The sequence below is a fragment of the Lithobates pipiens genome, unplaced genomic scaffold, assembly GCF_037356315.1.
Source record: "Lithobates pipiens isolate NorthernLeopardFrog02 unplaced genomic scaffold, aLitPip1_a1.2 Scaffold_8, whole genome shotgun sequence".
Lineage (NCBI taxonomy): Eukaryota > Metazoa > Chordata > Amphibia > Anura > Ranidae > Lithobates > Lithobates pipiens.
The window spans coordinates 176536662-176563920 of NW_027507903.1; the positions used below are offsets into that span (position 1 = coordinate 176536662).

The 27259-nt window shown below is 42.0% G+C and overlaps 2 protein-coding genes across 3 annotated transcripts in view; one reads left to right on the forward strand and one right to left on the reverse strand.

Annotated features, from left to right (window-relative positions):
• Window positions 1-27259, reverse strand: part of COG5 (component of oligomeric golgi complex 5) — a 485726-nt gene that overhangs the window by 367893 nt on the left and 90574 nt on the right. The window lies entirely within an intron of this gene.
• Window positions 1971-14253, forward strand: GPR22 (G protein-coupled receptor 22). Of its 2 annotated transcripts, none has more exons than XM_077472436.1 (2): window positions 1971-2478; window positions 12587-14253. In XM_077472436.1, exon 2 carries the CDS (start codon window positions 12612-12614, stop codon window positions 13911-13913), a length of 1302 nt encoding a protein of 433 aa, XP_077328562.1. In that variant the 5' UTR covers window positions 1971-2478; window positions 12587-12611; the 3' UTR covers window positions 13914-14253. The 2 variants fall into 2 exon arrangements, with proteins under 2 accessions (XP_077328562.1, XP_077328561.1); XM_077472435.1 differs by lacking the exon at window positions 1971-2478 and adding an exon at window positions 2983-3115.

Genomic DNA, 27259 nt, shown 5'->3' on the forward strand with positions numbered 1-27259 from the left:
AAAACGTCTGCATGCAGCCCCCCCCCCAAATACTTACCCGAGCCAGATCTCAATCCAGCACTGTACATGTCTCCCGCTTCTATCAATCACAGCCAGTGATGGGGGGGTGAGTCCACTCTGTCTCTTAGACCCCTTTTACACTGGGGCGTTTTTCAGGCATTTTTTCAGGCGCTTTAGCGTTAAAAAAAAAGCGCCTGTAAAGTGCTTGAAAGAAGCCTCATCTGCAATCCCAATGTGAAAGCCCGAGTGCTTTAAGTGCCCTTTCACACTGGCAGCGCCCGTAAAACACTCGAAAAGCGCCGCTTAAACTAGCGGCGCTTTACCAGCATTTTTTAAGTGCTAGTGGGGTACTTTTAACCCCTGATAATGGCCAAATAAAGGGTTAAAAGCGCCCACAAAGCACCGCTGCCAAAAGCGCGCGTTTTGCAGGCGCTTCCCATTGATTTCAATGGGAAGGGGTACGTTAGGAGCGGTGTATTCGGGCTTTCACATTGGGGATTGCAGATGAGGCTTCTTTCAGGCACTTTACAGGCGCTTTTTTTTAAGCTAAAGTGCCTGAAAAACACCCCAGTGTGAAAGTGATCTCAGTGTGAAAGCACTCGGGCTTTCACATTGGGACTGCAGATGAGGTTTCTTTCAAGCGCTTTACATGTGCTTTTTAACGCTGAAGCGCCTGAAAAATGCCCCAGTGTGAAAGGGGTGTTATGGAGACGTAGAGCAGGGCTTGAGAGCAAAACATGCACAGGTGCCCCTATAGCAAGACGCTTGTTATGGGGGCACTCAGAAAGGGGGTGAAGCCAGAAATGCTGGCAGGGGACCCGAGAAGTAGAGGGTCAGGGTTGTTCTGTGCAAAACCATTGCACAGAGCAGATAAGTATGAAATATTTGTTATTTTAATAAAAAAAATAAAAAAATAAAAGCTTATTTTTTTGCGTCTATTCTGGTGTTTGAGCTCCTGCCTTGTAACTTCATGATTTCATGCATTGTGTTGCTACCAGGAGATCAGCTTATTAGCTTGATGCAATAATAAGCAGGTACAGGTGTTCCTAATAGTCTGTTACGCGAGTATATACACACAACGTGATCTTTTTTTCGCTCATCAAGGGGCATCAACCTATATCAGCCTAAACCGCAGGAGGATGCAGATAACATAAAAAGTCTTCCCAGTGCTTTAGGAATACAGTGGCTCCCACCATGATGCTATGTTCTTTCAATATGTGCTTGGCTTTCCTCTCCAAGTGTTGATTTCCTCCCGCAGTGCAACACATATTGGTCGTTTTTACCTACATTGGCCCTAGAAAGTGTGTCTGTGTGGTCGGACCTGGAACATTAGTTGGTTGCTCTATTCCATTAAGGCAAAAAAATTTTGGGGAAAAAAAAACGGTAGGATCTAGATAAATGGCTAACAGAAAGAACGATGTGGGGAAAACTGTATCAAGCCAAGATTGTAATATGTGCAAACTTTAAAAAAAATCCTTAATGCTTTTTTCAGGATGATACAATAGGTTGGGAATTAAATGTATTTTTAAAGAAAATTACTTAAAAGGAAAAAAAGACAAAATATTATGCTCTCTGCATTTTGAAAGTGGGTCATCCAATAGCAAATTGGAAAAGCTGTGCTTCATGTAAACAAATCAATAGATCAATTTTTTTGTAGCTGAACTCAAAATCTAACTGCTGCAAAGGGCATTTACAAAGACGGTCTGATATCTCAATTTCTACAGCTTTTTCAGCTTCTGATTATATTAGTCGTTTCTAAATCAAATCAAATCAAATTAACACAAGAAGCATCTTAGGAAAATTCAGGAGAAATAGAGCAAACAGAGCATAATTCAATTTACATGGGAGTCTCTGAAAAAAAAAAAAATAACAGAGTCTGTAAAGCCTGGGCATATATGGAATCACAGACTCCGACTTCCTACACACAAGAAGTCTTCAAATGGGATTTTGTGAAACAGGTTTTTTTTTTTTTAAAAAAGGAAGAATTTTAAAATGCAGTGCTGTTCTAAAGCTCAGCGAATCCGGCCAATCAAAATTGGTGAATGCACTGCATCCCTCTGCAGTGAAGGGAAGCAAGGAAGCGAGCTGTCATTCAGCAAAAGCAGACCTAACAACCAGCACTACGGCTCTTCTGAGACGAGGAAAAATAAAAAAATAAAAAAGAGACAGGACCTCACTCATGTCTCCCGAGAGTTGCAGTCTTCAGTATGTTAAATTACTTTCATCATGTATTTTCAGATGCTTATTGATTTCGCTGTGGGAAGACTGAACGAGAGACCGCAGCAGCCTGAAAGCAGCAGTACAAGCTCTGCACGTTAGCACTATGCTGAAACAATGGCTCGACACAAGAACATCTTTTCATTAAGATCATTTTCTGGAGAGATATGTAGCACCTGCCTTTCTGTGCGCTCTGCTTACAAGTGAACAAGATGAAGCAATTAAGAGCGGCTCACAAAGGATCCTTAATCTTTGGCAGAGGTAAGTGCTGTCATCACTTTTCGCATGGAGTTTTAGAATAGACCTCTCTTGTAATACATGCTAAGCCTGGATTTCCTAGACTGTCTCCGTACAGAGAAACATCTTTAATGCTAGAAAAGTCAAAACTGCATTTCATTTGTTTGTGTGATAATGCTTCCTAAATCATTTCTGTGCCCGACATTCATACCGGGTATAATTCAATTCAAATTCCTCTGATAAAAATAATCAGTCATTGCATAGACACAAGGTAGCTGATGCAAAGCTGGGTTACTTTCATCCTAACATGTAATGGGGATTTGTTTGTCGCTGCACCTCTCGTCATTTGCATTATCCAGTCTTTTTTTTTTTTATTTCCCTAATATTTGCATGGCTATGACAAGAGTGAATTAGACTTGAAAGAACTTATTTGCATTGCAAGCAGGGTGATAAACAAAAAGCAAATTAAGGCACACGCATCATTCAAAGGGCATATTCAAGTTGCATTCATTTCAGACATAATCGTGACAATAGTGCAGGACAGGCTCCCTTCACTATGTCTGCTGGAAACTACTTGCTGGCAGGGTGAGGACATACTGTCTCCAATATTGGTCACCAATCAATGGCAGGCAAAGTGTAGAAGCACCATGAAGAAAAAAAGGTAAATAAAAAGCACTATTTATTACCGCTAGGTTATTATAAAAGGTATAGAGAGAGAAAAAATAGTAATCTAATCTGTGTGTATGTATATATGCAAAGGATGAACAGAACCTTAAATATATGGTGTCATTAACTTAGAACATATCTATTAATATGCATACGGCAAGTGTCATTCCAAAACAGAATCCATGTAATCAATGCACAAATTGTAACACTAGCTAAACCATTTAAAAAACACATATTACTCATATAAAATAGCTACAACTATTTATTTTTTTCTGGTAAAGGCCATATAAACTAGTACTTCAGTACAGACAAAGGTTGACAGATGAAGTAAGCACAAGGCACAAGTGCGGAATGGACTTTACTTAAAACCGGTTTTCAATAGCACAAAAAAAATTTGCAGATACCATGCAGGGAAGGTGTGTGTATATATATACACACACAAACACACTATGAGACTAGAACTCTGGCAAAGCCTTAGTGATCCACATTTATTCTTTGCAAAACAAAATAGTAAGACTAAGGGGGGGTTGATTTTCTAAAACTGGGCGAGTGCAAAACCTGATTCTCTGCATAGAAACCAATCAGCTTCCAGGTTTTATTGTCAAAGCATAGTTTTACAAGCTGAAGTTCGAAGTTAACTGGCTATAGTGCACAGCTGCACCAGATTTTGCACTCTCCAGTTTTAGTAAATCAACTCCTAAGTCCTATAGAAATACTAGAACAACGTCTGAGCTTTGGACAATTAGGCTTGATTCACACCTATGCATGTTTTGTGCTTTTTGCATTTTGCAGATTTGCACTAGAGAATGTGTTCCATAGGAAACCATGTTATATGGACTGTAGTGCAAATCTGAAAAATGCAAAAAGCACTAAAAATGCATAGGTGTGAATCAAACCTTAGGCCTTGTTCACATCTATGCATTTTTTTAGCACAGTTTCAGTTTTGCAGAAACACACTACGGTCCATTCAACATGGTTTCCTATAGGTCATGTTCACATCTGTGCATTTTATGCAAAGAGCCAGGGACTTTTTTCTGTTTTTTGGTTCCGTAGACTTCGATGGATCAAAAATGTGTATTGAAAAAAACAAAATGCACCTGGAATATACAAACTGCAACCTACATAGGTGTGAATCAGGCCTCATAATGCATAGGTGTGAATCAGGCCTTAGGGGGAGATTTACTAAAACTGGTGCAGCTGTGCACACTAGCCAATCAGCTTTGAAATTCAGCTTGTTCCATTAAGCTTTGACAAAAAGGCTAACTATATATTATGCAATTTTCTTGTACAATTTTCCTTTAGATTCACCAAAACCACAGTATGAGGTCAGACTTAAACACTTGCAATCAGGCAGGCCCTTGCACTACATAGTGTTAGGGAAATTGAATATGTTAAAATTGTATTATGTATGGCCAGCTTAAGGGCCACTTCACACCACAAAAAAGTCCTCCACATCCGTTACGGATGCTTTTGTGCATGTGCAGTTTTAGTAAATCTGCCCATTAGGGTTTAAAAACCCACCTTCGTCATTGGGTGCGTTGTGGCGCCAGTCATTTGGAATGGCATCCCAAAGCACAGGCAATGTACTACTACACAATACTTTGCATTGTGGTATGCTACTTCAGAAACAAAGCTGCATGCCTGTTTTTTGGGCCATTCCTGTGCTGCCCAAAAATGAATGGGTTCCCTTAACACAGGGCATGATAATTGACTTAAAGCAACATACATGGCCAAAGAAGTGTGAATGGGCCCTTAAACTGGTGGCAAGGAGGAATAAACTTTGCATCAAGTATTAAATAGGATATTTCCATACCGATATTAAATATGTAATAACAAATAAAAATGATTTATGGTTTTGACAGATTTATGACCATTGATATTAATAATAAAATCACCCCTATATAGTATTTATTATATAGGATTTATATTAGTGCCAACAGTGTGGGAAGCGCTTTAAAACATGAGGGCAGACGGTACAGTTGCAAAACAATTCAATACAGGAGGAATTAGAGGGCCCCGCTCATTAGAGCTTACAATCTAGGAATATATAGTATGCATAATTCCTCCAAGATGGTGGTAAAGAGATGAAGGAACTGCAGGAAGTTTAAAACATAAACCCGAAGCCAGAATAAGAAAGGGACGCAGAGAATATCCATTTGGTGAGCAGTAGTAGATTGCCTAATAGATTCCACCCCTGCTGAACAACAGAGCTACTGAACATCTTTACAAGCATCTGACAGTGTGACAATGACATCATGTATCAATCTCTGAAAAGATGCTTCAGTGAACTAAATGGTCCCTTATGGCAGAAGGAAGCAGGTAGGTGTTTAGCAGCATGATGCCAAGTTCTGCCACACATCTTTACTGCCTAGAAGCACAGTTGCCTGCTAGCTTTCTCCATGCAGCCCACTTCCCATTTCAGCTTGTTACTCATTGTAAGTTAATAGATTCAGGGATACAAAAGATGAATTTGGTTAATTAACGCTGCTTCTCTTGACGCACACTTAGGCCACAGGAAATTTAGTGCCTGTGACACAGGACTGATGCTTTATCTCTGGCCAGTGTGGAATCTGGCAGGACTCACATTTTCCATTTTCTGCAGAGCCTTTCGCATTCAAGTACAGGGGAGACCAAAGCAGGTTTTCTTCAAAGCACATGTTACATGCTGATCAAAAATGCACATTACTCTTAATTTTTATTTCCTCTATGCATAATAATAACACATATAGGAAAAAAAAATAAAAAATCTAGCATCCCGAAAAAGGCCGTGGCGGTGCCGTTTACTGGGAATAAATGTACTCTGAGCTCTGTCTGGTCCTGCAGAATTTCACTTCTTGCAAGATACACTTGGAACAGACCTCACATTACAGACGCACAAAACCCAGAACACTGAAGTGTAAATACAGCTTGACACATGCACAACACAAAAAGCACAGCGCAGACTTTAGCAACCGCGTCTCCAGCTACCATTAAATTCGATATTCCAGGGTAATAATAACAGGCCAACAGCCAGAAATTGCTGGCCACAAGGTGTTTAATGGAGGCTTCACTGCTGAAGCAATATGAATATGGGAGAAAATCTCATGCAGTCACTGAAAAATTACAATTGTCAAGTAAAACATAAACCCTGAAATTTGGTAGACAGTTCTTCATCATACCACTCTTTAACCTTGGTTTAATTTTTAGTTTCTGTTTTTTGTTTGTTTTTCCATGTACAGATAAAGACAAGTTTTGTGAAAATATTGAACCTATATTAACACAAAAATAATACAGACATTAAGGCTACGTTCAGACTGGGGCATTGTGGGCATCGGCAGTAAAGCGGCGCTATATTCAGCGCCACTTTACCGTCGTTTTAGCAGCGCTATTCGGCCAATAGCGGGGCCGTTTTAACCCTCCCGCTAGTGGCCAAAAAAGGGTTAAAACCACCACATATCGCCGCTATGCCAGTGGTTTAGTGGTGCTGCCCCATTGTTTCCAATGGGAAGGGCGCTTTAGGAGCAGTGAATACATTGCTCCTACAGCGCAGCAAAGATGCGGCTTGCAGGACTTTTTTGACCGTCCTGCAAGCGCACCGCTCCAGTGTGAAAGCCCTCTGGCTTTCACACTGGAGACACAGGAGAGGCTATTTATAGGCACTACACAGGCGGTATTTTTAGAGCAGTAGCGCCTCAGTGTGAAAGTAGTCTAACTGATAAAGCAGTAGTAAACCGCGACATTAAAGAAAAAATAATCCCCTGCAAGACAATAGTATAATGTGCATCGCATTCTAGCACATTATGAAATACTTACCTTAGAACGAAGCCCTCCCCAGCGGTGCGCAATCAATAATGACAGGGTTTCCATCTTCACCTGGTCTTCCTTCCAGGTTCGCAGGCTCTGGCAGCTTGAATGGCTGAGCCGTGATGACGTCAATCCCGGACATATGCACAGGAATAATGGCCATGGCACTGCGCTGTGAAGGAACAGCATGGTATACCGTTCCTTCAGAGCAGATGTGTCGGTGACGTCACCAGCTGCCAAAAGAGCAAATATCTCTTAAACTGTGCACATTTAGGAGATATTCATTTGACTTATAATAAAGCTTACCTGTAAGTAAAAATCACAAAGTGGACTTTACTACCGCTTTAAATGTATAAATCTGAAATGCAAATATTTAAATTAAGCCTGCATAAACTGCCAATATTTAACCAAATTTGATAACTGAAGAACAACTTGAACATGAAGAAAGATACACAAGCTGCCATAATGGCCTCAGTCTCAACCACTTACGGACCACCCGCCGTCGTCATATGATGCTACTTTGAAGAGGAAGATGGTTGTTATGGTAGCAGCTAGTTGCCATAACCCCAGTATCCTCTTCCTCAGTGGGTGGTCCACTTTCAGATAAAAGTGGTCGCTGTGGCGGATCACTTTTAATTCAGAGGCCCCCCCCGCGACTCTCTCCGATGCCCTCCGCCGCTTACCAGACGCAATCGGGTTCTTCTCCCTGTTAGGCATGAGTGAGAGCAATAATTCTAGCCCTAGACCTCCTCTGTAACTCAAAACATGCAACCTGTAGAATCTTTTAAACGTCGCCTACAGAGATTTTTAAGGGTAAAGGTTTGGCGCCATTCTGTGAGCGGGTGCAATTTTGAAGCATGACATGTTGGGTATCAATTTACTCAGCGTAACATTATCTTTCACAAAAAAAAAAAAATGGGCTAACTTTACTGTTGTCTTTTTTTTTTTTGTCAAAAAAGGTGTATTTTTCCCAAAATACGGTGCTCAAATATGGTATGACAAAGTACGACCTCCATTTTATTCTCCATGGTGTTAGAAAAATAGAAATATATAATGTTTGGGGGTCCCAAGTAATTTTCTAGCAAAAAATTTTTTTAACTTGTAAAAACCAAATCCCAGAAAGAGGCTTGGTCCTTAAGTGGTTAATACTAGTTGCTTTCAAGTTACAGACCAGGAACGAGCATGCAGCAAATAAAAGTCAGAACTCCTATCCCGTATACTTGTTGTGAACAAGCCAAAGCATCCACATGAGCACCAACAGGCAAGCTGGATTTCTGGACAAAGGTCAGCCATGGAAGTTCACAAATTTCCCCCATGGCAGGTTTACACTGGGCTCATAGGGAAGAAAAATGTAACAACATTGCAGGAAGATATTTAGCAACATTAAACTTGGCAGAACTTCCAGCTTGTTCCTATAGCAACAACAGTACAGACTAAAAGCAAATTTGCATAAATTAAGGGACTTGCAAAGGCTGAAAATCAGTGGGAGCTAAATAAAGAGCACATTTAAATGTATGTATAGTCTATATGCTTGTGATGTACAGGGATATTGTTGACTGATATACAATGTTCTCCATACATCCATGGTAAATAGACTTTATAATGAGATCACAGAGCTTCAATCGTGTTTAGGAAAAGGTGGCAATCGCATCACAAAATTGTGACTTGTCACGAATCGCAGGCTGGGAGCCCTGGGATCCCGATAGCACTGATTAGGCCGCAAAGTCTCCTAGACATGAACACATAACATCTAACAAGCCCTAGTGAACAGGTACGGAAAAAAAATTCTAACTGCTGAATCACAAAACACTTATGATAGAACATTAGAATAATAGACCATCTACATTCCACTTGTACAAGAGCTGTATGACAGCTAGGAAGAAATGTTAGGCTGCATTTACACCCGAATGTGAGTGTTTACAGGCAATTTTTTTTGTTTTCTATGTATTTTTGCACATTTTTTTCGGGCGTATTTAGGTATCAGCATTGTGCTCTTGCCAATGGAAAGCTAGTTGCTAGGATTTGGAGATGATTGTTGTAGGCTTGAAAAAAGATCCTATTCAGATACTTCCATTGAAGTCTATGTGGCCAAAAACTCCCCAATCTGCTTCAAAAGTAGCTCATGTACCTTTTTGAGTGTCAGGCATCGAGCTACGGGCACCTGGGTGCCCATATGTGAACAGGCACAATTTAGGCATTCGATTTTGGTTGTTGAGCATTTTGGAGCTTTGGGCTTCAAGCTACTAAACAATCAGGTGTGAATCAGAGCTTAGGACCCATTCACATCTGAAGCCTGAAGCTACAAAACGCTGGAGGAGACGAAATCAATTATTCTCTATGGACATTGTTCACATCTCCACTCCAAAATGCCTGAAGCTAGAAGCTCCAAAATACCTGGAGCTCAAACAAGCTCTGGAACTTTTTTTTTAGGCAGATTACAGGCGTTTAATGCTTTTTACATTGGTGACCTTTTGACCTCTACAAAATTGCGGCAAAAATGTAGCAAAATTTGCGACAGAAATCACGCGACTTTCTGCCTGAAAGCGCTACGTTTAGGTGTGAATGGGGCCTTAGGGCTACAAGGATTCCTTAAAGATGATGGATCATAAAAGGACAAGTGCACCTTTAAACAGAAAAGGTATAGTCTTTTGAAATGTTTATTTTTCTTTACTAGTATAGAAATCAATTGTATTTAAAGTGGTTGTAGAGGCCAATTTTTTTTTTGGCTTAATGCATTCTCTGTAAGATAAAAATCCTTCTATGTTCACTGAGATAAAAAAAAAAACGCCAAGCACCCCCTAAATATCTATCTGAGCCTCACCTTGATCTGGTATTGCGCTCTCACTCTCCTCACTGGACATGGAAGCAGCAGCGGGAGCCACTGGCTCTGGGTGCAGTCAATCAAATCCAGTGTGGAGAGAGCAGGGAGTGGAGCTGAGCCAAACTGTGTGTGTGTAGCTATACACACAGCTCGGCTGGGGATGGAGCCTGCATGTGTGCCACCAAAAGTAGCATCTACCTATGGTGGCACACAAAGAAGAGGAGGAGCCGAGAGAGAACCCGAAAAGCATAGGATCTGGCCGCTTTCTGAAATATCCTTACACAGAGCAGAAAAGTACAACATGTTTGTTGATTTATTTTTTATTTACATTTACAATCACTTAAGGCCCCTTTCACACGGCAAGCACGCTCAGATCCGCCTGTCCATTTTTCAGGCTGATCCAAGCAGGCCATCCATTGACTCCTATGGGGAGATGGATGTCAGCAGAGATGTATTCGCTGACACCCGTCTGCTATCCGATCCGCTAAAATCGGACATATGGCGATACGTTCGCCATCCGTCAGGGCGGATCGGATGAGATCCCTCCATAGGAATCAGCAGCGCTCTGACAGGCCCCTACCCGCTCAGTGAACAGATGGACCTGTCATCCCCCGGCTCAGTGGAGATCAACGGAAAGATCTCCTCCTGAGCTGGCGGACTCCGCTGAGTGGATCTGCCTCATGTAAATAAGGCCTAAAGCTATAGTATGAATGAGTTTACATAAAAAAAAAAAAATTCTGCTTCAAATTTTCTCAGTACATACTCATGCTCTGCTCCCTGCTTTGCACCATTACATCATAGTTGCGCTTTACTGCTCTTTACTGCTCGTCAGTACTTCCCCCACACAGTTAGAAACGCACTGAGGGAACAGTATTAACCCCTTGATCACCCCTGTAGTTAACCCCTTTCCTGCCATTGTTATACAGTGATCAGTCCATTTTTTTTAGCACTGATCACTGTATTGGTGTCTCATTGGCCCCAAAAAGTGTCACTTTATGGTCAGATTTGTTCGCCGCAATCCTGCTAAAAATCGCTAATTGCCGCCATTACCAGATTACCAGTAAAAAAATAAAAAACATTAAAAGTCCATAAATCAATCCCATTTGTAGACGCTATAACCTTTGCGCAAACCAAACAATTTACGCTTATTGGGTTTATTTTTACCAAAACTATGTAGCAGAATACATATTAGCCTAAACTGATGAAGACATTTTTATTTTTTTTACATTTTTTTGGATATGTAGTATAGCAGAAAAATGTATTATTTTCAAAATTGTCGGTTTTCTTTTGTTTATAGCACAAAAAATAAAAACCACACAGGTGATCAAATACCACCAAAACAAAAGCTCTATTTGTGGGGGGGGAAAAGATCATCAATTTTATTTGGGAACAGCGTTGCATGGCCACGCAATTGTCAGTTAAATTAACGCAGTACCATAGCGCAAAAAATGCCCTGTCATTAACGGGTAAATCCTTCAGGGGCTGAAGTGGTTAAGGGAAACATCACAATGCACAAGAATATGTGCTCACTGAAATTACATTACACCTTCCCTTTAACAGACAGCAATGTCCAACCTCTTCTTTATAATTAACAACCATGATGGAGTGGCATATTTATCACAGATCATGCTAAAGGTCCGTTTTCATTAGGCTAAATTCACAACGCTTTAAAACAATGACAGGGCTCTGAATTAAATCATGACTGATCTTTTTGGGCTCAGCTAGAAATACTATAATTTTTTGTGTAAATTGAGCCCAGTGTGTGGTGTGCCCAGAGTTATATGCAATGGTAATTTACTATTTTGCCATGCTATTTAGGATGGGACAGACATGGAAAGTAATGGAAAGCTTGTTTACCTCACTCCAAAAGTCCGACGGATACAAATGTGAGGACGTAGAATAAGGAGGTTCATAGTAGCCAATAGCTGCCCTAGCGTCGGTTTTAGTCCGTTGGACTAGCACACAGGCGACCATATTTTTCGGCCGGACTCGAGTCTGTCAGAAAGATTTGAAGCAAGTTTTATTTTTAGGTCCGCCGGACTTTTGGGAAGAAAAAGTCTGCTGGAGCCCACACACGATCGAATTGTCCGACGGATTCCAGTCCGCCGGACCAAGTCCGTTTAACAGTCCGGTCGTGTGTACGCGCCATTAGAATTAAAGTAAAATGGACCTATATGTAAACTCTAATCATTTTTGGAGGTATCCTTAAAGACTATCAACACACACAAGATGGTTACAAAATGTAAATGGTTTTGGCGCAATCACAGGACAATCTTGCAGTGTAGAGTGAGCCCACACTGACCGTTACTTTTATGTTGGGAAATTCCAAGTTTACTACTGTCTGCACAAAACTTAGTTGGCTTTGCACTGTTCTGCAAATAGCAATTGGAAGCCTTCCAAACATGCATTGAATACTGGCTATGCATGCCAGGGAAACTTTGAAAACACTCAGACACCATTATATATGGTTAGTTTACCTAATGTCACACCTGTGAGATTTTTAGCCTTTAGGATCCATCACACACAGTTTTGTTACGTTACAGAAACTTTCTTGACCTTCTTGAATAAGACAAGTGATTATTCACGGACTTTTGAGGCTGTAGAGAGTTTACACGAAATGGCAACACAACCATGTGAACTATATCTTCTAAGCAGTAGTGTGTATTTTTCCACAAGAAGTCAGCAAAACATTTCAAATTGCGAGCCATGTGCAATCATTTCTAAAGGACCAAGGGGCACATACATTTTTTTTCTGGCACTCAGCCATATATTATTAATTTCTTTGTTCATTTTAGAAAAAATATCAAGAAATATAGGTATGTTGTGATTTGCCTCTCTGACATTGTATTTGTCTTCTTCCAGGGCTCATGCTGCCTATCTCAACAGAATGTGTTTCATGTTCTTGCTGGAAACCAACATGCAGTCTGAGGCCAATATAACAGTTCGCGATGAGATTGACGACGTCAGCACCAACATGTATAGACCACTGTCATACCCACTCAGCTTCCAAATTTCCCTCACCTGTTTCCTCATGCTGGAAATTGTTCTAGGCCTTGGAAGTAACCTCACCGTACTGGTTCTTTACAGCATGAAATCCAACCTAATCAATTCTGTCAGCAACATTGTTACTATGAATCTCCATGTCCTTGACGTGATTATATGTGTAGGGTGTATTCCTCTGACAGCTGTGATCTTGTTGCTGCCGCTCGAGAGCAATAGTGCATTGATCTGCTGCTTCCATGAAGCCTGCGTGTCTTTTGCTAGTGTCTCCACAGCGGTCAATGTCTTTGCCATCACACTGGATCGCTATGACATCTCAGTAAAACCTGCCAATCGTATTCTAACTATGGGCCGTGCATTCATATTGATGACATCGACATGGATAGTTTCTTTCCTTGCTTTCCTGATTCCTTTTATTGAAGTTAGCTTCTTCAGCTTTCAAAGTGAATCCACCTGGGAGAACAAAACACTCTTGTGCGTCAGCAGTAATGAATACCACACAGAGCTTGGGATGTATTACCACCTATTGGTGCAGATACCTATTTTCTTTTTCACAATTATTGTGATGTTAATAACATACAGCAAAATACTCCAGGCTCTTAACATTCGTATTGGCACAAGATTCTCAACAGGGCAAAAAAAGAAGATACGCAAGAAAAAAACGATTTCTCTGGCTACACAGCATGAGACCACAGATGTCTCACAAAGCAGCGGAGGCAGGAATGTGGTGCTTGGTGTAAGGACCTCTGTATCGGTGATCATTGCCCTTCGGCGAGCAGTTAAAAGGCACAGAGAAAGACGTGAAAGGCAGAAAAGAGTTTTCAGAATGTCACTATTGATTATTTCAACCTTTCTTTTTTGTTGGACGCCCATTTCCATATTGAATACAATTATTTTATGTCTGGGCCCAAGTGACCTCTTGGTAAAACTTAGACTTTGCTTTTTAGTCATGGCCTATGGAACTACCATCTTCCACCCTCTGCTATACGCATTCACAAGGCAAAAATTCCAAAAGGTTTTGAAAAGCAAAATGAAAAAAAGGGTTGTTTCAATTGTGGAGGCTGATCCGATGCCCAATAACGCTGTAATCCATAATTCATGGATAGAACCCAAGAGGAGTAAACAAATGACGACCGATGACAACGAAGCTAGGCAGAAATGTTTATCACCTCAGGTTGCCACTGGCTAGCTCAATATTCCTGCATTTCTACCTGAAGCAAAGACTGGTATGAACAGGAGAATGACACTGCCAACAAAGCAATGATTTTTATTTATTTTTACCTTGGTAATTACACTGTATATTTTCAATACATCGTACATAGCATAGATGTTTGATTTTCACACTGCAGTTCATTGGGCATGGCAGTCTGTTCATGTAATTCGTATAAATTTGTTGATATTTTGTTCACCAAAAGACGTGTAAATCCTTTTATAAGAAAAGAAAAAAAATTAACGCAAAATAATATATATATAATATATATATCTCTTTTAAAAAGTTAACATATTTGGAATAAAAATATCTGCTGAAACCTGTTGGAACAAAGATATGTTCATTAACTACCACAGGGTTGTAAGTAGTAGCTTATATTGTACAAGCTTATACAAACGATATGAAAATATCAGAGGTGAAGTACATTTTCGGTCTAAACAAGAAATGTCACCTTCTCATTTGGAGAGACACATTGTAGGCATAATGATGGTACTAGAATATATTCGTAAGAAACCAGGTGTTCAAATTACAATTATATTCAAACCATGGTGCTTATTTAAAGTAAACTCCCCTATCGGTTTCAGCCAAGGAAGCTGCCATCTTTGCCTCTGTTTAATCTTCAACTGCTATGGTGCTGCACATGTGATTCGTTATGACACCAGCCATTGGATGGTTTGATAGTTTGGCTGAGAGCACAGCCAATGTGCAGTTAGCATTCCCGGCATGCCTTTTTTTTTTTTTTTTTTTTAACTGTTTAAATCGATGGGTTTACTTCCACTTTAAAGAGAACCTTGTTTTGGAGCCTGGTCCAAGCAGTTTGTTTCTGGCAAAATGCATTTTGTTTTCCGTATGGACTTTTTACACTAGGGTGTTGCACTTGAAAATCTTCTACATGCAGCATTTTCTCTGCATGTGCAAGTGTTTTCAGCTCCCATTGTAGTCTATGGAAATGCTAGCAAAATATTCAAACATTTGTAAGGCACCCTCTTAATTGCTTTTACAACGTATATACACTTCAATGCCAAAAATACCACAATATGCTAAAAAATGCTAAAATGCTCATATAACACTTGTGGAAGAAAAAAACTGTATAGAAACAACCACGATCATTAAAACCTTGCTGTGTGAAAAGACCATTTATGATAACATTAGACAAAAAATATTTAATGCAAAAAAATACATAGATATATACAGTATAAAAAACTTTTTTCTGAAAATTTGTATGCTTTGTTCAATTTGGTGCAGCCAGGCATGGAAGATGGCAGGTCTGGGTTTCTTAGTTACCCAAAATGCATCTTCCGAGGCACTGCTGGTCTAAGGGGGCCTGAATGCCCATCTTAGCATTATATCTTATATCAAGCCTCCAAATATCGGAAACAATTTCTACTATTATCACATATTTTCTACCTCAGGGGTCAGCAACTCGTTGATTGCGACCTACCCATCGATCGCGGGCAGGTGACGGGTAGATCGCATCCCTGCCTTGCCGACCACCAGTGGCCACTGCTCCTCCCACACATGCAGAGCGATGGAGGGAAGGAACATCTCTAGCATGCTGAAGTGATACCCACCAGCCCTCTGCTAACATCCTTCCCAGGTGCTGGTATGTAACATCACATGGGATAGATGGCAGGGATCAGGGCGCCAGAAGACAGTAGTAGTGTGTTGGCAGCACTTGCCTGCTCTGCTTGTGACCCCCTGTACACACAAATCTCTCTCCCCTACTAACCCTATCCTCTGCCTTATAGACTGACATCTTCTACTGCCCTACTGACTGACAACATTCTCTGCCTTACTGACACCGTACACTGCCCTGCTGACTGATACCATCCTCTGCCTTTACTGACTGACATGTTTCACTTCCCTACTGACTGACACAGTCCATTGCCCAAATGACTGATACCGTCCACTGTCCTACTGACCAACACTGTCCTCTGCTTTACTATCACCGCCCTCCACCCCACTGACTGAAACCATCCTTTGCCTCCTATAATCTGCTCTACAAACTTTTGAACTCTGTTCTCAACTCAAAAACAAATTACCTACTGTACTAAATACTACCTCTTTACAATGGCCTACATCCTACTGACCTCTGTACGTTGAGTTACATACTACTGGACATTGCCCAATATCCTACTTACCGCTCTACACTGTCTTACATACTGCTGACCTCTCTGTACAATGCCCTACATCCTACCGACCTCTGTACAATGCCCTACATCCTACCGACCTCTGTACAATGCCCTTCATCCTACCGACCTCTGTACAATGCCCTTCATCCTACCGACCTCTGTACAATGCCCTTCATCCTACCGACCTCTGTACAATGCCCTACATCCTACCGACCTCTGTACAATGCCCTACATCCTACCGACCTCTGTACAATGCCCTACATCCTACCGACCTCTGTACAATGCCCTACATCCTACCGACCTCTGTACAATGCCCTTCATCCTACCGACCTCTGTACAATGCCCTTCATCCTACCGACCTCTGTACAATGCCCTTCATCCTACCGACCTCTGTACAATGCCCTTCATCCTACCGACCTCTGTACAATGCCCTTCATCCTACCGACCTCTGTACAATGCCCTTCATCCTACCGACCTCTGTACAATGCCCTTCATCCTACCGACCTCTGTACAATGCCCTTCATCCTACCGACCTCTGTACAATGCCCTTCATCCTACCGACCTCTGTACAATTCCCTTCATCCTACCGACCTCTGTACAATGCCCTACATCCCACCGACCTCTGTATAATGCCCTTCATCCTACCGACCTCTGTACACTGCTCTACATCCTACCAACCTCTGTACCCTGCCCTACATCCTACCGACCTCTCTGTACACTGCCCTACATCCTACCGACCTCTCTGTACACTGCCCTACATCCTACCGACCTCTCTGTACACTGCCCTACATCCTACCGACCTCTCTGTACACTGCCCTACATACTACTGCTCCAAATACCAGTGGTCATCAACCCTGTCCTCAGGGCCCACTAACAGGCCAGGTTAGCAAGATAACCAAGATACATCACAGGCGATATAATTTGCTGCTCAGTGATTGCAGTATTCTAGTCTGCATCTCCCCAAGGTAATACATAAAACCTGGCCTCTTAGTTTGCCCTGAGGACAGGGTTGATGACCACTGCCATATACAATGCCCTTTGTATACTGCCCTACATACTACTAACCCCTGCACTTTGGCCTACATACTGCTGACCCCTGCACTTTGGCCTACATACTGCTGACCCCTGCACTTTGGCCTACATACTGCTGACCCCTGCACTTTGGTCTACATACTGCTGACCCCTGTACTCAGCCCTACATACTACTGACCCCCAGTGTTAATTTTGGGGTCAAATTTCTATTTAAATTTAGTCAGTCTTTTGACTAAAATGCCATTTTAGTTGTAGTCCCATTATTGTCATCTGCAATTTTTTTTGTCGTATTTAGTCGACTAAAATCTGCAGCACATTTTTGTTAAATCATTTTAGTTTAGTTGACTAAAAATATAATAGGTTTAGTTAAATTGTAATGCATTATTTCAAAATTTCCAAACTCATTATATACTCCTGGAGTAAAAAAGAAATATAATATCATGTTATTATTTATGGTATTAAGGTTTGAACAAACTACACGCTCTGGACAGTCTGAGGAGGCCTGTAATGCACAGTGAGTGCGCTGGACGGTCTGAGGTGGTCTAAGGAAGCCTGTAATGCTGCACAGTGCTTTGGATGGTGGTATGAGGAAGCCTGTAATCCTGCACAGTGCTCTAGATGGTGCTCTGAGGAGGCCTGTAATGCAAACGAGGCTGTGGATGGTCGGGAGGCCTGTAAACGCTACACAGTGCTAAGCGTGCCAAACCACTAAGCATGCTACAGTCACTACCTTTCTTTACTGGGAGGGGAAAACACTCAGGGGCTTTACAGGCAGAGCTCTCAGGAAACTGGAAGTTCATGTGGGTTGATGTCCCTCTCTCACATTTTTGCTCCGTTTTCATTCATTGACAAAAATGGAATTCATTTTCGTCATACTTTTTCTCAATTGATGAAAATGTGGGGTCATTTGACAAAATGACAAAAATGTTTTCGGCGATTAAATTAACACTACTTTTGCCCTACATACTACTTAGACTGGCCAAAACTCAGAGCACACAACCAGTACTGAAACTATTTGAGCAATTCAGCCTGCAGTCCCAGTGCTTTCATGATGGACTCCTTTATCAGAGTTGCCAAGTTTCTCACTGAAGATAACTTTTAGGCCAAATTTATATTTTTACTGTGGCATTGGTCTTATTATATTTTTTTAAGATTTCTCCATGCCATCCTTACTTTTTATTGGGGCCTTGCTAGTTTTTCTACTACTGCTCTACCTTCTCTAGACTGAATCTATGGAGCCATAAAAGTCCAGTGTAAATACTGTACATTTTCTGTAGGTGTCTGGTTTTTCACCTACTAAGCCTATGTAATGCACACAGCTAATGCTTGGCACTGGCTAAGCCCATGAAAGCAAGATTACAGAGATTGCAGCTGTACTGTTTACACTTATTTGGTGCCTATTATATGCCTTAAATTGTATATCAAGGCAAAGAAAAAAAAAGAGGAAAAAAAAATAGCACATCTGCAATACGTGCACATTTCCACATGATTTATCCCTTCAAAAGGCCCTGTAAATATAAACCAATACCCGTTGATGATCTGCCAGAAATGCATTCACCTCTTAAAGTGGTTGTAAACCCTTACAAACCACGTTAACCTACATGTAAGCCTAGATTAAGGCTTACCTGTAGGTCCAAGAAATATCTCCTAAACCTATACGGTTTAGGAGATATTTACAAAAAGACAGGCACCACTGTCTATGGCACGTGGCGCGCAGGCGCACTGGGCATGCCACTGCTAACGGTGATATGTCGTTAGTGGCGGCTTCCGTGCACATGCGTGGGAGCGACGTCATCGCTGCTCCGGCGCTGTGAGTGGCCGGAGCATCGATACCCAGAAGAAGATGGACGCTCAGTGCTGCAGAGGATAGCGCTGACATCGCTGGCTCCTGTGTCAGGTAAGGCGATGCATAGTAGCCCATTATGCTTTACCTTTGCAGGGAGACAGAGGAAATAAACCCATCAGGTTTCTGTCCCCTCAAAATAACTCAACACACAGCCATTAATGTCTAAACCGCTGACAACGAAAGCGAGTACACCCCTAAGTGAAAATATCCAGATTGGGCCCAAAGTGTCAATATTTTGTGCGACAACATCATGGAGCTGGTGGATGTTGCCCCACAGTGCTCAATAGGGTTTAGGTCTGGAGATATGCTTGGCCACTCCATCACCTTTAACCTCAGCTTCTTTAGCAAGGCAGTGGTCATCTTGGAGGTGTGTTTGGGGTCGTTATGAGGTTGGAATACTGCCCTGAGGCCCAGTCCCTGAAGGTAGAGGTTCATGCTCTGCTTCAGTATGTCACAGTACATGTTGGCATTCACAAATCCCTCAATGAACTGTAGCTTCCCAGTGCCAGCAGCATTTATGCAGCCCCAGACCACGACACTCCCACCACCTTGCTTGACTTTAAGCAAGACACACTTGTCTTTGTATTCCTCACCTGGTTGCCGCCACACACACTTGACACTATCTGAACCAAATAAGTTTATCTCAGTCTCATCAGACCACTGACATGGTTCCAGTAATCCATGTCCTTAGTCTGCTTGTCTTCAACAAACTGTTTGCCTGAAGACATTCTTGTGCATCATCTTTAGAAGAAGCTTCCTTCTGGGACGACAGCCATGCAGACCAACTTGATGCAGTATGCGGCGTATGGTCTGAGCACTGACATGCTGGCCCCCCAACCCTTCAACCTCTGCAGCAATGCTGGCAGCACTCATACGTCTATTTCCCAAAGACAACCTCTGGATATAACGCTGAGCAAGTGCACTCAACTTCTTTGGTTGACCATGGCGAGGCTTGTTCTGAGTGAAACCTGTCCCAATAAACTGCTGTATGGTCTTGGACACCATGCTGCAGCTCAGTTTCAGGGTCTTGGCAATCTTCTTATAGCCTAGGCCAGTGATGGCGAACCTTGGCACCCCAGATGTTTTGGAACTACATTTCCCATGATGCCCATGCACTCTGCAGTGTAGATGAGCACCATGGGAAATGTAGTTCCAAAACATCTGGAGTGCCAAGGTTCGCCATCACTGGCCTAGGCCCTCTTTATGCAGAGCAGCAATTCTTTTTTTCAGATCCTCAGAGTTCTTTGCCATGATCAACTTCCAGTGACCAGTATGAGAGAATGACAGTGATAACACCAAATTTAACACACCTGCTCCCCATTCACACCCGAGACCTTGAAACAGGAAGGAGTCACATGACACCGGGGAGCGGAAATGACTAATTGGGCCCAATTTGGACATTTTCACTTAGGGGTGTACTCACTTTTGTTGCCAGCGGTTTAGACATTAATGACTGAGTGTCGAGTTATTTTGAGGGAACAGCAAAATTTGCACTGTTATACAAGTTGCACACTCACTACTTTACATTACAGCAAAGTGTAAATTTCTTCAGTGTTGTCACATGAAAAGAAATAATAAAATATTCACAAAAATGTGAGGGGTATACTCACTTTTGTGAGATACTGTATCCCCAGCAAAAAAACTGAAGTCGAGCAAATGTTATTTTTTTTATCAAGGTTAGCTAAGGTATATCGCAAAATAAGATGAATCAGCACCTGGATCACTCCTGGTCAGTAAAGAAAATTCCCTCTTGTACCTCTGTAAAAATGTCTAAATGTCTAAACTATGTCTAAATCTGGTGACTCATTGTAGCAATGTTGTGCAGCACGATTCCAGTACCTAACACTGTTGGTGATGTGATTTAGCAATTTGTCCCACAACAGCAAAGTTATTAACAGTTGGATATGATGCATCACAACAGACTTAAACAATTAAAGAATACATATATATTTTTACATAGTAAATTGGTCCAATCTCAACCAGTGTAACTATGTATATACCATAATCAGCAATCAGCGACGCTAGTCATTAGTCTAGCCATTCCATAAATATACATACCATATAAATTGCTAGAACATCACAAATAGTGTGGTCAAACAATATTATAAACAAAATTTACAAAACCATTTAAAAAGACCCAATCACTTTAGCCCACTGTGCTTGTGCAAGTCCTCTGTATCAATTTTTCAAACTTTAGTGCTTGATCCGAATAAGTACATGTAGTGCCCCACATGGATTTGCTCTCACCAGCTATATATGACCAACTATCTATAGTATGGTTAAATGCGCTTGTGGGGCATGTCCCCTTTAAATCCAGTGTCTCCTGTACTAGGTCTGCCCGTTGCTGATGATCCAATCATACCGCTCAGGGAGAAGTAATAGGAAGGCAGCCCATAGTCTAATACCTTTTTCCAAAGTGCATTTAAATAGAAGAAACAAATACACTCACTTGTTTTGGTGATGGTCAGAAGAAGCTATACTCGCGTGATTGTGGTGTAACTTCTGCCGACGCCATCTTTGGATAGGGACCCAAGCCGCACTTCCTCGGACAGAAGCGATGCGGCATGCTCCACATACAACCAATGCTGTACACACCAGGTGCCAGGTTCTAACCGACACCAAAACAAGTGAGTTTATTTCTTAGTGGGCTTAAGTGACAGACTTTTAAACTATTTTGTAATTTAATAATATTGTTTGTCCACACTATTTAAGAAATACGCTCACTTTTGGTACCGGTTAGAACCTGGCACCTGGTGTGTACAGCATTGGTTGTATGCGGGGTCCGCTGTATCCATTTCGTCCCAGTAAGTGTGGCTTAGGTCCCTGTCCAAAGATGACGTCGGCGGAAGTTACGTCACTATGACGTAGGTATAGTTTCTTCTGAACGGCACCAGTGTATTTCTTACTTCTATTTAAATACATTTTGGAAAACTTTATTACACTATGGGCTTGCTTCCTATTACTTCTCCCTGAACAGTAGCAACAGGCAGACCTAGTACAGGAGACACTGGATTTAAAGGGGACATGCCCCACAAGCGCATTTGACCATATGAACGATAGTTGGTCCTATATATCTGGTGAGTGCAAATCCATGTGGGGCACTACATGCACTTATTCGGATCAAGCACTAAAGTTTAAAAAGTTAAGTATATGGGACTTTTAAAATGGTTTTGTAATTTTTGTTCAATAATATTGTCTGTTCACACTATTTATGCAATGTTATAGCACTTTATATGGTATGTATATTTGTGGAATGGTATTTATAACTAGCGCAGATGACTACTGATTATCTAGATGTGCTCGTACCAGCACACATTGCTGTGGCTGTCATTTTTTTACAGAGACAAAATTTAGTTTTTTATATTTTTGAGAGTACGATTCACATATATCCATAGGAGCTGGACCAACACATATTTTCTTTTATGTATATATCATAGCTGCCTGATGCCCCTGGAAGCTGGAAATCACAGAAGTAGAAACCGCTATTTAACTGATCTCCACTTGTTTCTGAGTCTCAAGCTGAGTGATGTCTTGTGAAAGGGAGGTGGGTCGCTTGGCATGGGCGTCAGTCAAAGAGTTTTTTGCATTGCAACGTCATCGCCCCCATCTCTCTCCCTCATTCAATTACAGAATGCTTTGCATTTATTCAGAAAATGCAAAGCATTCTCTGAATGGCATCCATGCTGAGAGGACGACCTTCTGTATACAGCAAGTATACAAGTAGTTGTATTTTTGAGCTACTATCACTAACCAGCACACTCTGCAGTTGTCTTAAAATCAGCAAAATCACACAATTTAAATTGAAAGTGAACAGCTATTAAAAAAATATATATATATCAGCCTCCAGGAGCTTTTAATCACAATGTGCTAATATACAAAGCGTATTAGCACATTATGGTAGACTTGTCTACCAAAGCAATGACCTCTAGTGCTGTAATTTCAGCACTTCATCACCATCTTCTCACAGGTTTGAAGTTTTCAGCCTTTTTATTGGCTGGCCTAGATTATGTAACCCTTGTGCATGCGCATGGGAGCTACACTGTCCCAGCACAGAATCATGCTGAGACTGTACACTGAGCTTTGATTTCGTGGTTCAGTGTACACTTGCATAAAAAAGCACTGTCAGACAGGGAGAAGCATTTTTGACAGGTATTGGGGCTTGTTCATATTATGTTCGATGACTTGTAATTTTCTGCACTGGAGGGCACCACATGTCTCTGCACAGCAGCGCAACACACCAAACTGCTGTGCAAAGACATGACTTTGTGATACTTCAAATAAAGTTTTAAAAAAAACACACAAGAAGTGCCATGCGCTAAAACAGGCATCGCATGGTTCCCTACTGAAGAACTAGCCCCCGCTGTGTTTTACCATGCAGGCTAGTGTGAACCTTACTTTAAAATCTGACTGGTGGCTTTAAGGTCATTTCACATGGTCGTGCTCCACTCCATTGACTAGTGAACGGATCCCCTACTGATTTGGAGCAGAATAGGACAAATTTTCCTTTTGTAACATACATTGCCTGTTCAGCTTTTTTGTCTGCGGGTGTTTGTGGACCCGCGTTGGATCTAGGTCAGGGGTCTTCAAACTATGGCCCTCCAGTTGTTCAGGAACTACAATTCCCATCGTGCCTAGTCATGTCTGTGAATGTCAGAGTTTTCCAATGCCTCATGGGATGTGTAGTTTTGCAACAGCTGGAGGACCGTAGTTTGAGGATCCCTGATCTAGGGGCTGCCAGAAGTAAAAAAAATTGTGTCCGTTTACATTAGGCTACCTCTGATCAGTAGGCTACCTCTGATCAGTCACGTTTAGGTCCAGACCTGGACAGACTTAAGGTTAGGCAATAGTAAGTGCAGACGTTCATTTCTGCTCTTAGACTTGCATGGAGCTTATGATCAGGTTCGCCTGAAAAACTAACAGCTGGACCTGATCATAAAGTCAGTGTGAAAGGATCCTTACATCTTAGTACTGCCATTAGGTGGTGTATAAAAGTCAGCAAGCAACATCCAACATGATCAGCAGGTGTGTTTTAGATCAACAGATTACTGTCAAAAGGGAGTGGGGAGGACTGGAACTGTACAGCAGTGTCTAGAGCAGGGGTGTTCAACTTTTTGACGAGCGAGGGCCACTTAAATGACTTAGTAACCAGTCGCGGGCCACAATGATCAGATGACAGTTCTGCATCCACTCTGTGTATGCAAAGTGGACACAGACACAACCCACTATACTCTATAGGCCCTCTCATCTGATCAAATGGAAGGGGACGGATCCACTTTCCATTTTTTTAGCAGATCGGATTGGAAGGAGGCAGCTGTAAATGGACACGAGTCTGATTACATCTGCCGCTCCATAGAGGTGAATGGAGGGTCTGATTGGGTCAGATCATGTTAAAGGGGCCTAAGGCTACTTTTACATTGATGGTCTGCGGTCTACCCACACCTGTGACTTTCCTGCAGGTTAGCTGTACTTTGCGATAGAATTCTATCATATCCTGCAGGTGTGGTGCACTTTCTGAAAGTTCATCAAAGGGCTCTGCGGGCCACGTGTGGCCCCCGGGCCACTGGTTGGGCACCCCTGGTCTAGAGGAAAACCAAACTCGTGGGCAAATAGATACCGTATATACTCGAGTATAAGCCGAGATTTTCAGCCTCTTTTTTGAGGCTGAAAGTGCCCCCCTCGGCTTATACTCGAGTCATCGCTGTCTGCCTGCTCGATCAGCGTGTCGAGCAGACAGACAGCGGCCATTCTATTCTAATTCAAAAGCCGCGCCTCCGGCTCCGCCTTCGCCTGTGATAGGCGGAACACTGAATTTCCCAGCAGCCTGTGTTCCGCCTATCACGGACATCCGCTCATCCTCGTACTACGGACGAGGATGAAAGGATGGCCGTGATAGGCGGAACACAGACTGCTGGGAAATTGTGTTCCGCCTATCACAGACAGGGAGGCGCGGCATTTGAACAGGAAAATGGGCGCGGACGAAGAGCGGTGATCCTGGGACGGGACCGGACGGAGGCTCGGCTCGGGACGGGACGGGACCGGACGGAGTCTCGGGACGGGACGGGACCGGACCGGACGGAGGCTCGGCTCGGGACGGGACGGGACCGGACGGAGGCTCGGGACCGGACGGAGGCTGGGGACACAGGTAGGCTGGACACACAAGGCCTCACACACACACACACACACACACACACACACACACACACACACACACACACACACACACACACACACACACAGGGATGGATGGATGGATGGACACACACACAGGGATGGACAGGCATATCTCACCCTCGGCTTATACACGAGTCAATAGGTTTCCCAGTTTTTTGGGGGTAAATTGGGGGCCTCGGCTTATACTCGGGTCGGCCTATACTCGAGTATATACGGTATATTATAATATATATATCTTTATCTATCTAGAGATATATATATATATGTGCACCCACAAACACTACATCTACGGAGCTCTGGTAACCGTTGGTGTAAACATTTATCCTAATGGTATAATGGTGAGTCTTCTGGAAGACAAAACGTCATCTATGTACTGTACGTAATATAAAGCAGTCACAGCCTGAACATGTCTGGACATTTAAGTAATATCTTGTCTTGATATTTTCTAGTAACGTGTAAACGAGAGATTTCTTCACTCGCATACATCTCTTCTTTCCTGAGATGATCTCCAAGGTAACGGTTTTAGGCCACTGACATGCTCAGTTCTGCTAAAGGTGATATCTATCAACAACTTGCTCTTGGTTTCTGGCATAATTACCTAGTTGGTTTTCTCCACTTTTATTGCATTTGCTTACGCCTAACTTAATACACAATAGTTTAATAGCAGCTAATTAATAAAAGCTTGTTAGCCCCTCCAATATGCAACACGTTTACAGATGAAGCAAAATATTTGTTCAGATTAAAGCAGACATTGGATTAAAATGTGTCACCCTTTGCAAAAATAAAACATTAAAAAACATTACAAGTTAAAAAAAAAAAAAAAAAGCTCTCTCTGGTTTCCAGCCTTTCCTCCTTTCCTCGCCTGGACTTCATACAGTCTCCTAACAACCCCAAGGATAAAAAATTCCACAAGAATGAATTCCTGTATCATGCACTATTCTCACGATTTTTTTGCAACCTTAGCTCTCATATCGGCAAGCAGTTTGAAAACTGGGTTTTGATGGAAATTACTTTAATACTGGTATTAGAATCAGAATTTCACATTGCACTTCTCAGCAGGGTCCAGTATAAAGAGTAATTAAAGTCAAAAAGTAACCAGAAGAAAGCCAGGGGAGGCAGTAATGTCACTCCCCACCTCATAACAGTCCAGGGGGTTAGTGATTGGTTCCTAGACCCAAGCACTGTCACATAGGAGGTGGCAACAAGCTTTTCCATTTCCTAAAGAACCGAAAGGGGCACGGATGGTCCACACTGTTCTTAGAAGCCTCCTATGATGCATCATCAGAAAACAAGACCTATGGAGTGCCATGAGATTACGGGAGTTATGTGATCTCAGAAATTAATAACAGTTGATGTTTGTGCTTTTAACTACAATATATCCTTTGGAAAGTATACATTAAGGTTCTGCTTGAAGTGATGAGCTTGATCTAAAGCAAACTATTCAGGGCAAAGCAACATAATTCATTTCATTCTCATTTCACCATTAGCACATAATCACCTTTCTGTCACTTCATTCATCTGCCCAGGAAATAAATACTCTGGGTACTTCTGGATATGGAGAAGCACGTGGCTTGCTCCATGTGACAGCACTTAGCCAGTAACCAAGTACTAGCACTGTCATCATATGGGAAGATGTCCCAGTTTACGCTACAACCTCGTAATTTACACAGTGGGCACTGCTGGGGATGGGTGATGGATTAGAGTGAACCTGTTGTTTTCCCCTACATGGGCAAAGTGCGGGTTCACTTTAAAAGAGCTCATCTATAGATAGCTATACAATAAATTAACATAAGGACATAGACAAAGCATGTACCCAAACATGTTGCACTTGCCATTTGACAGTTTTGTTCCTTCTACAATGCTTCACCTAGATGACCCCGTCACCATGCAGAAATCTAAAAATAGGGGACAAACAGCACTCTTACTACAGTAGAACAGATCCTGACCCATAAACGGTACAATGAATAACCTTCTTTTAGAAAAAATGTCCCATCAGGAACCAAGAACTCTTGCTTGGATCTAAATAGCCATATGCTGCTGGGAAGGCGGTGGGATGGGGGCACAGTATTTTATATACAGGAAAATGGATAGGAATTGTGCAGGCCATACATAGGTCAAATTCCAAACACATTTTTTTTTGAAAA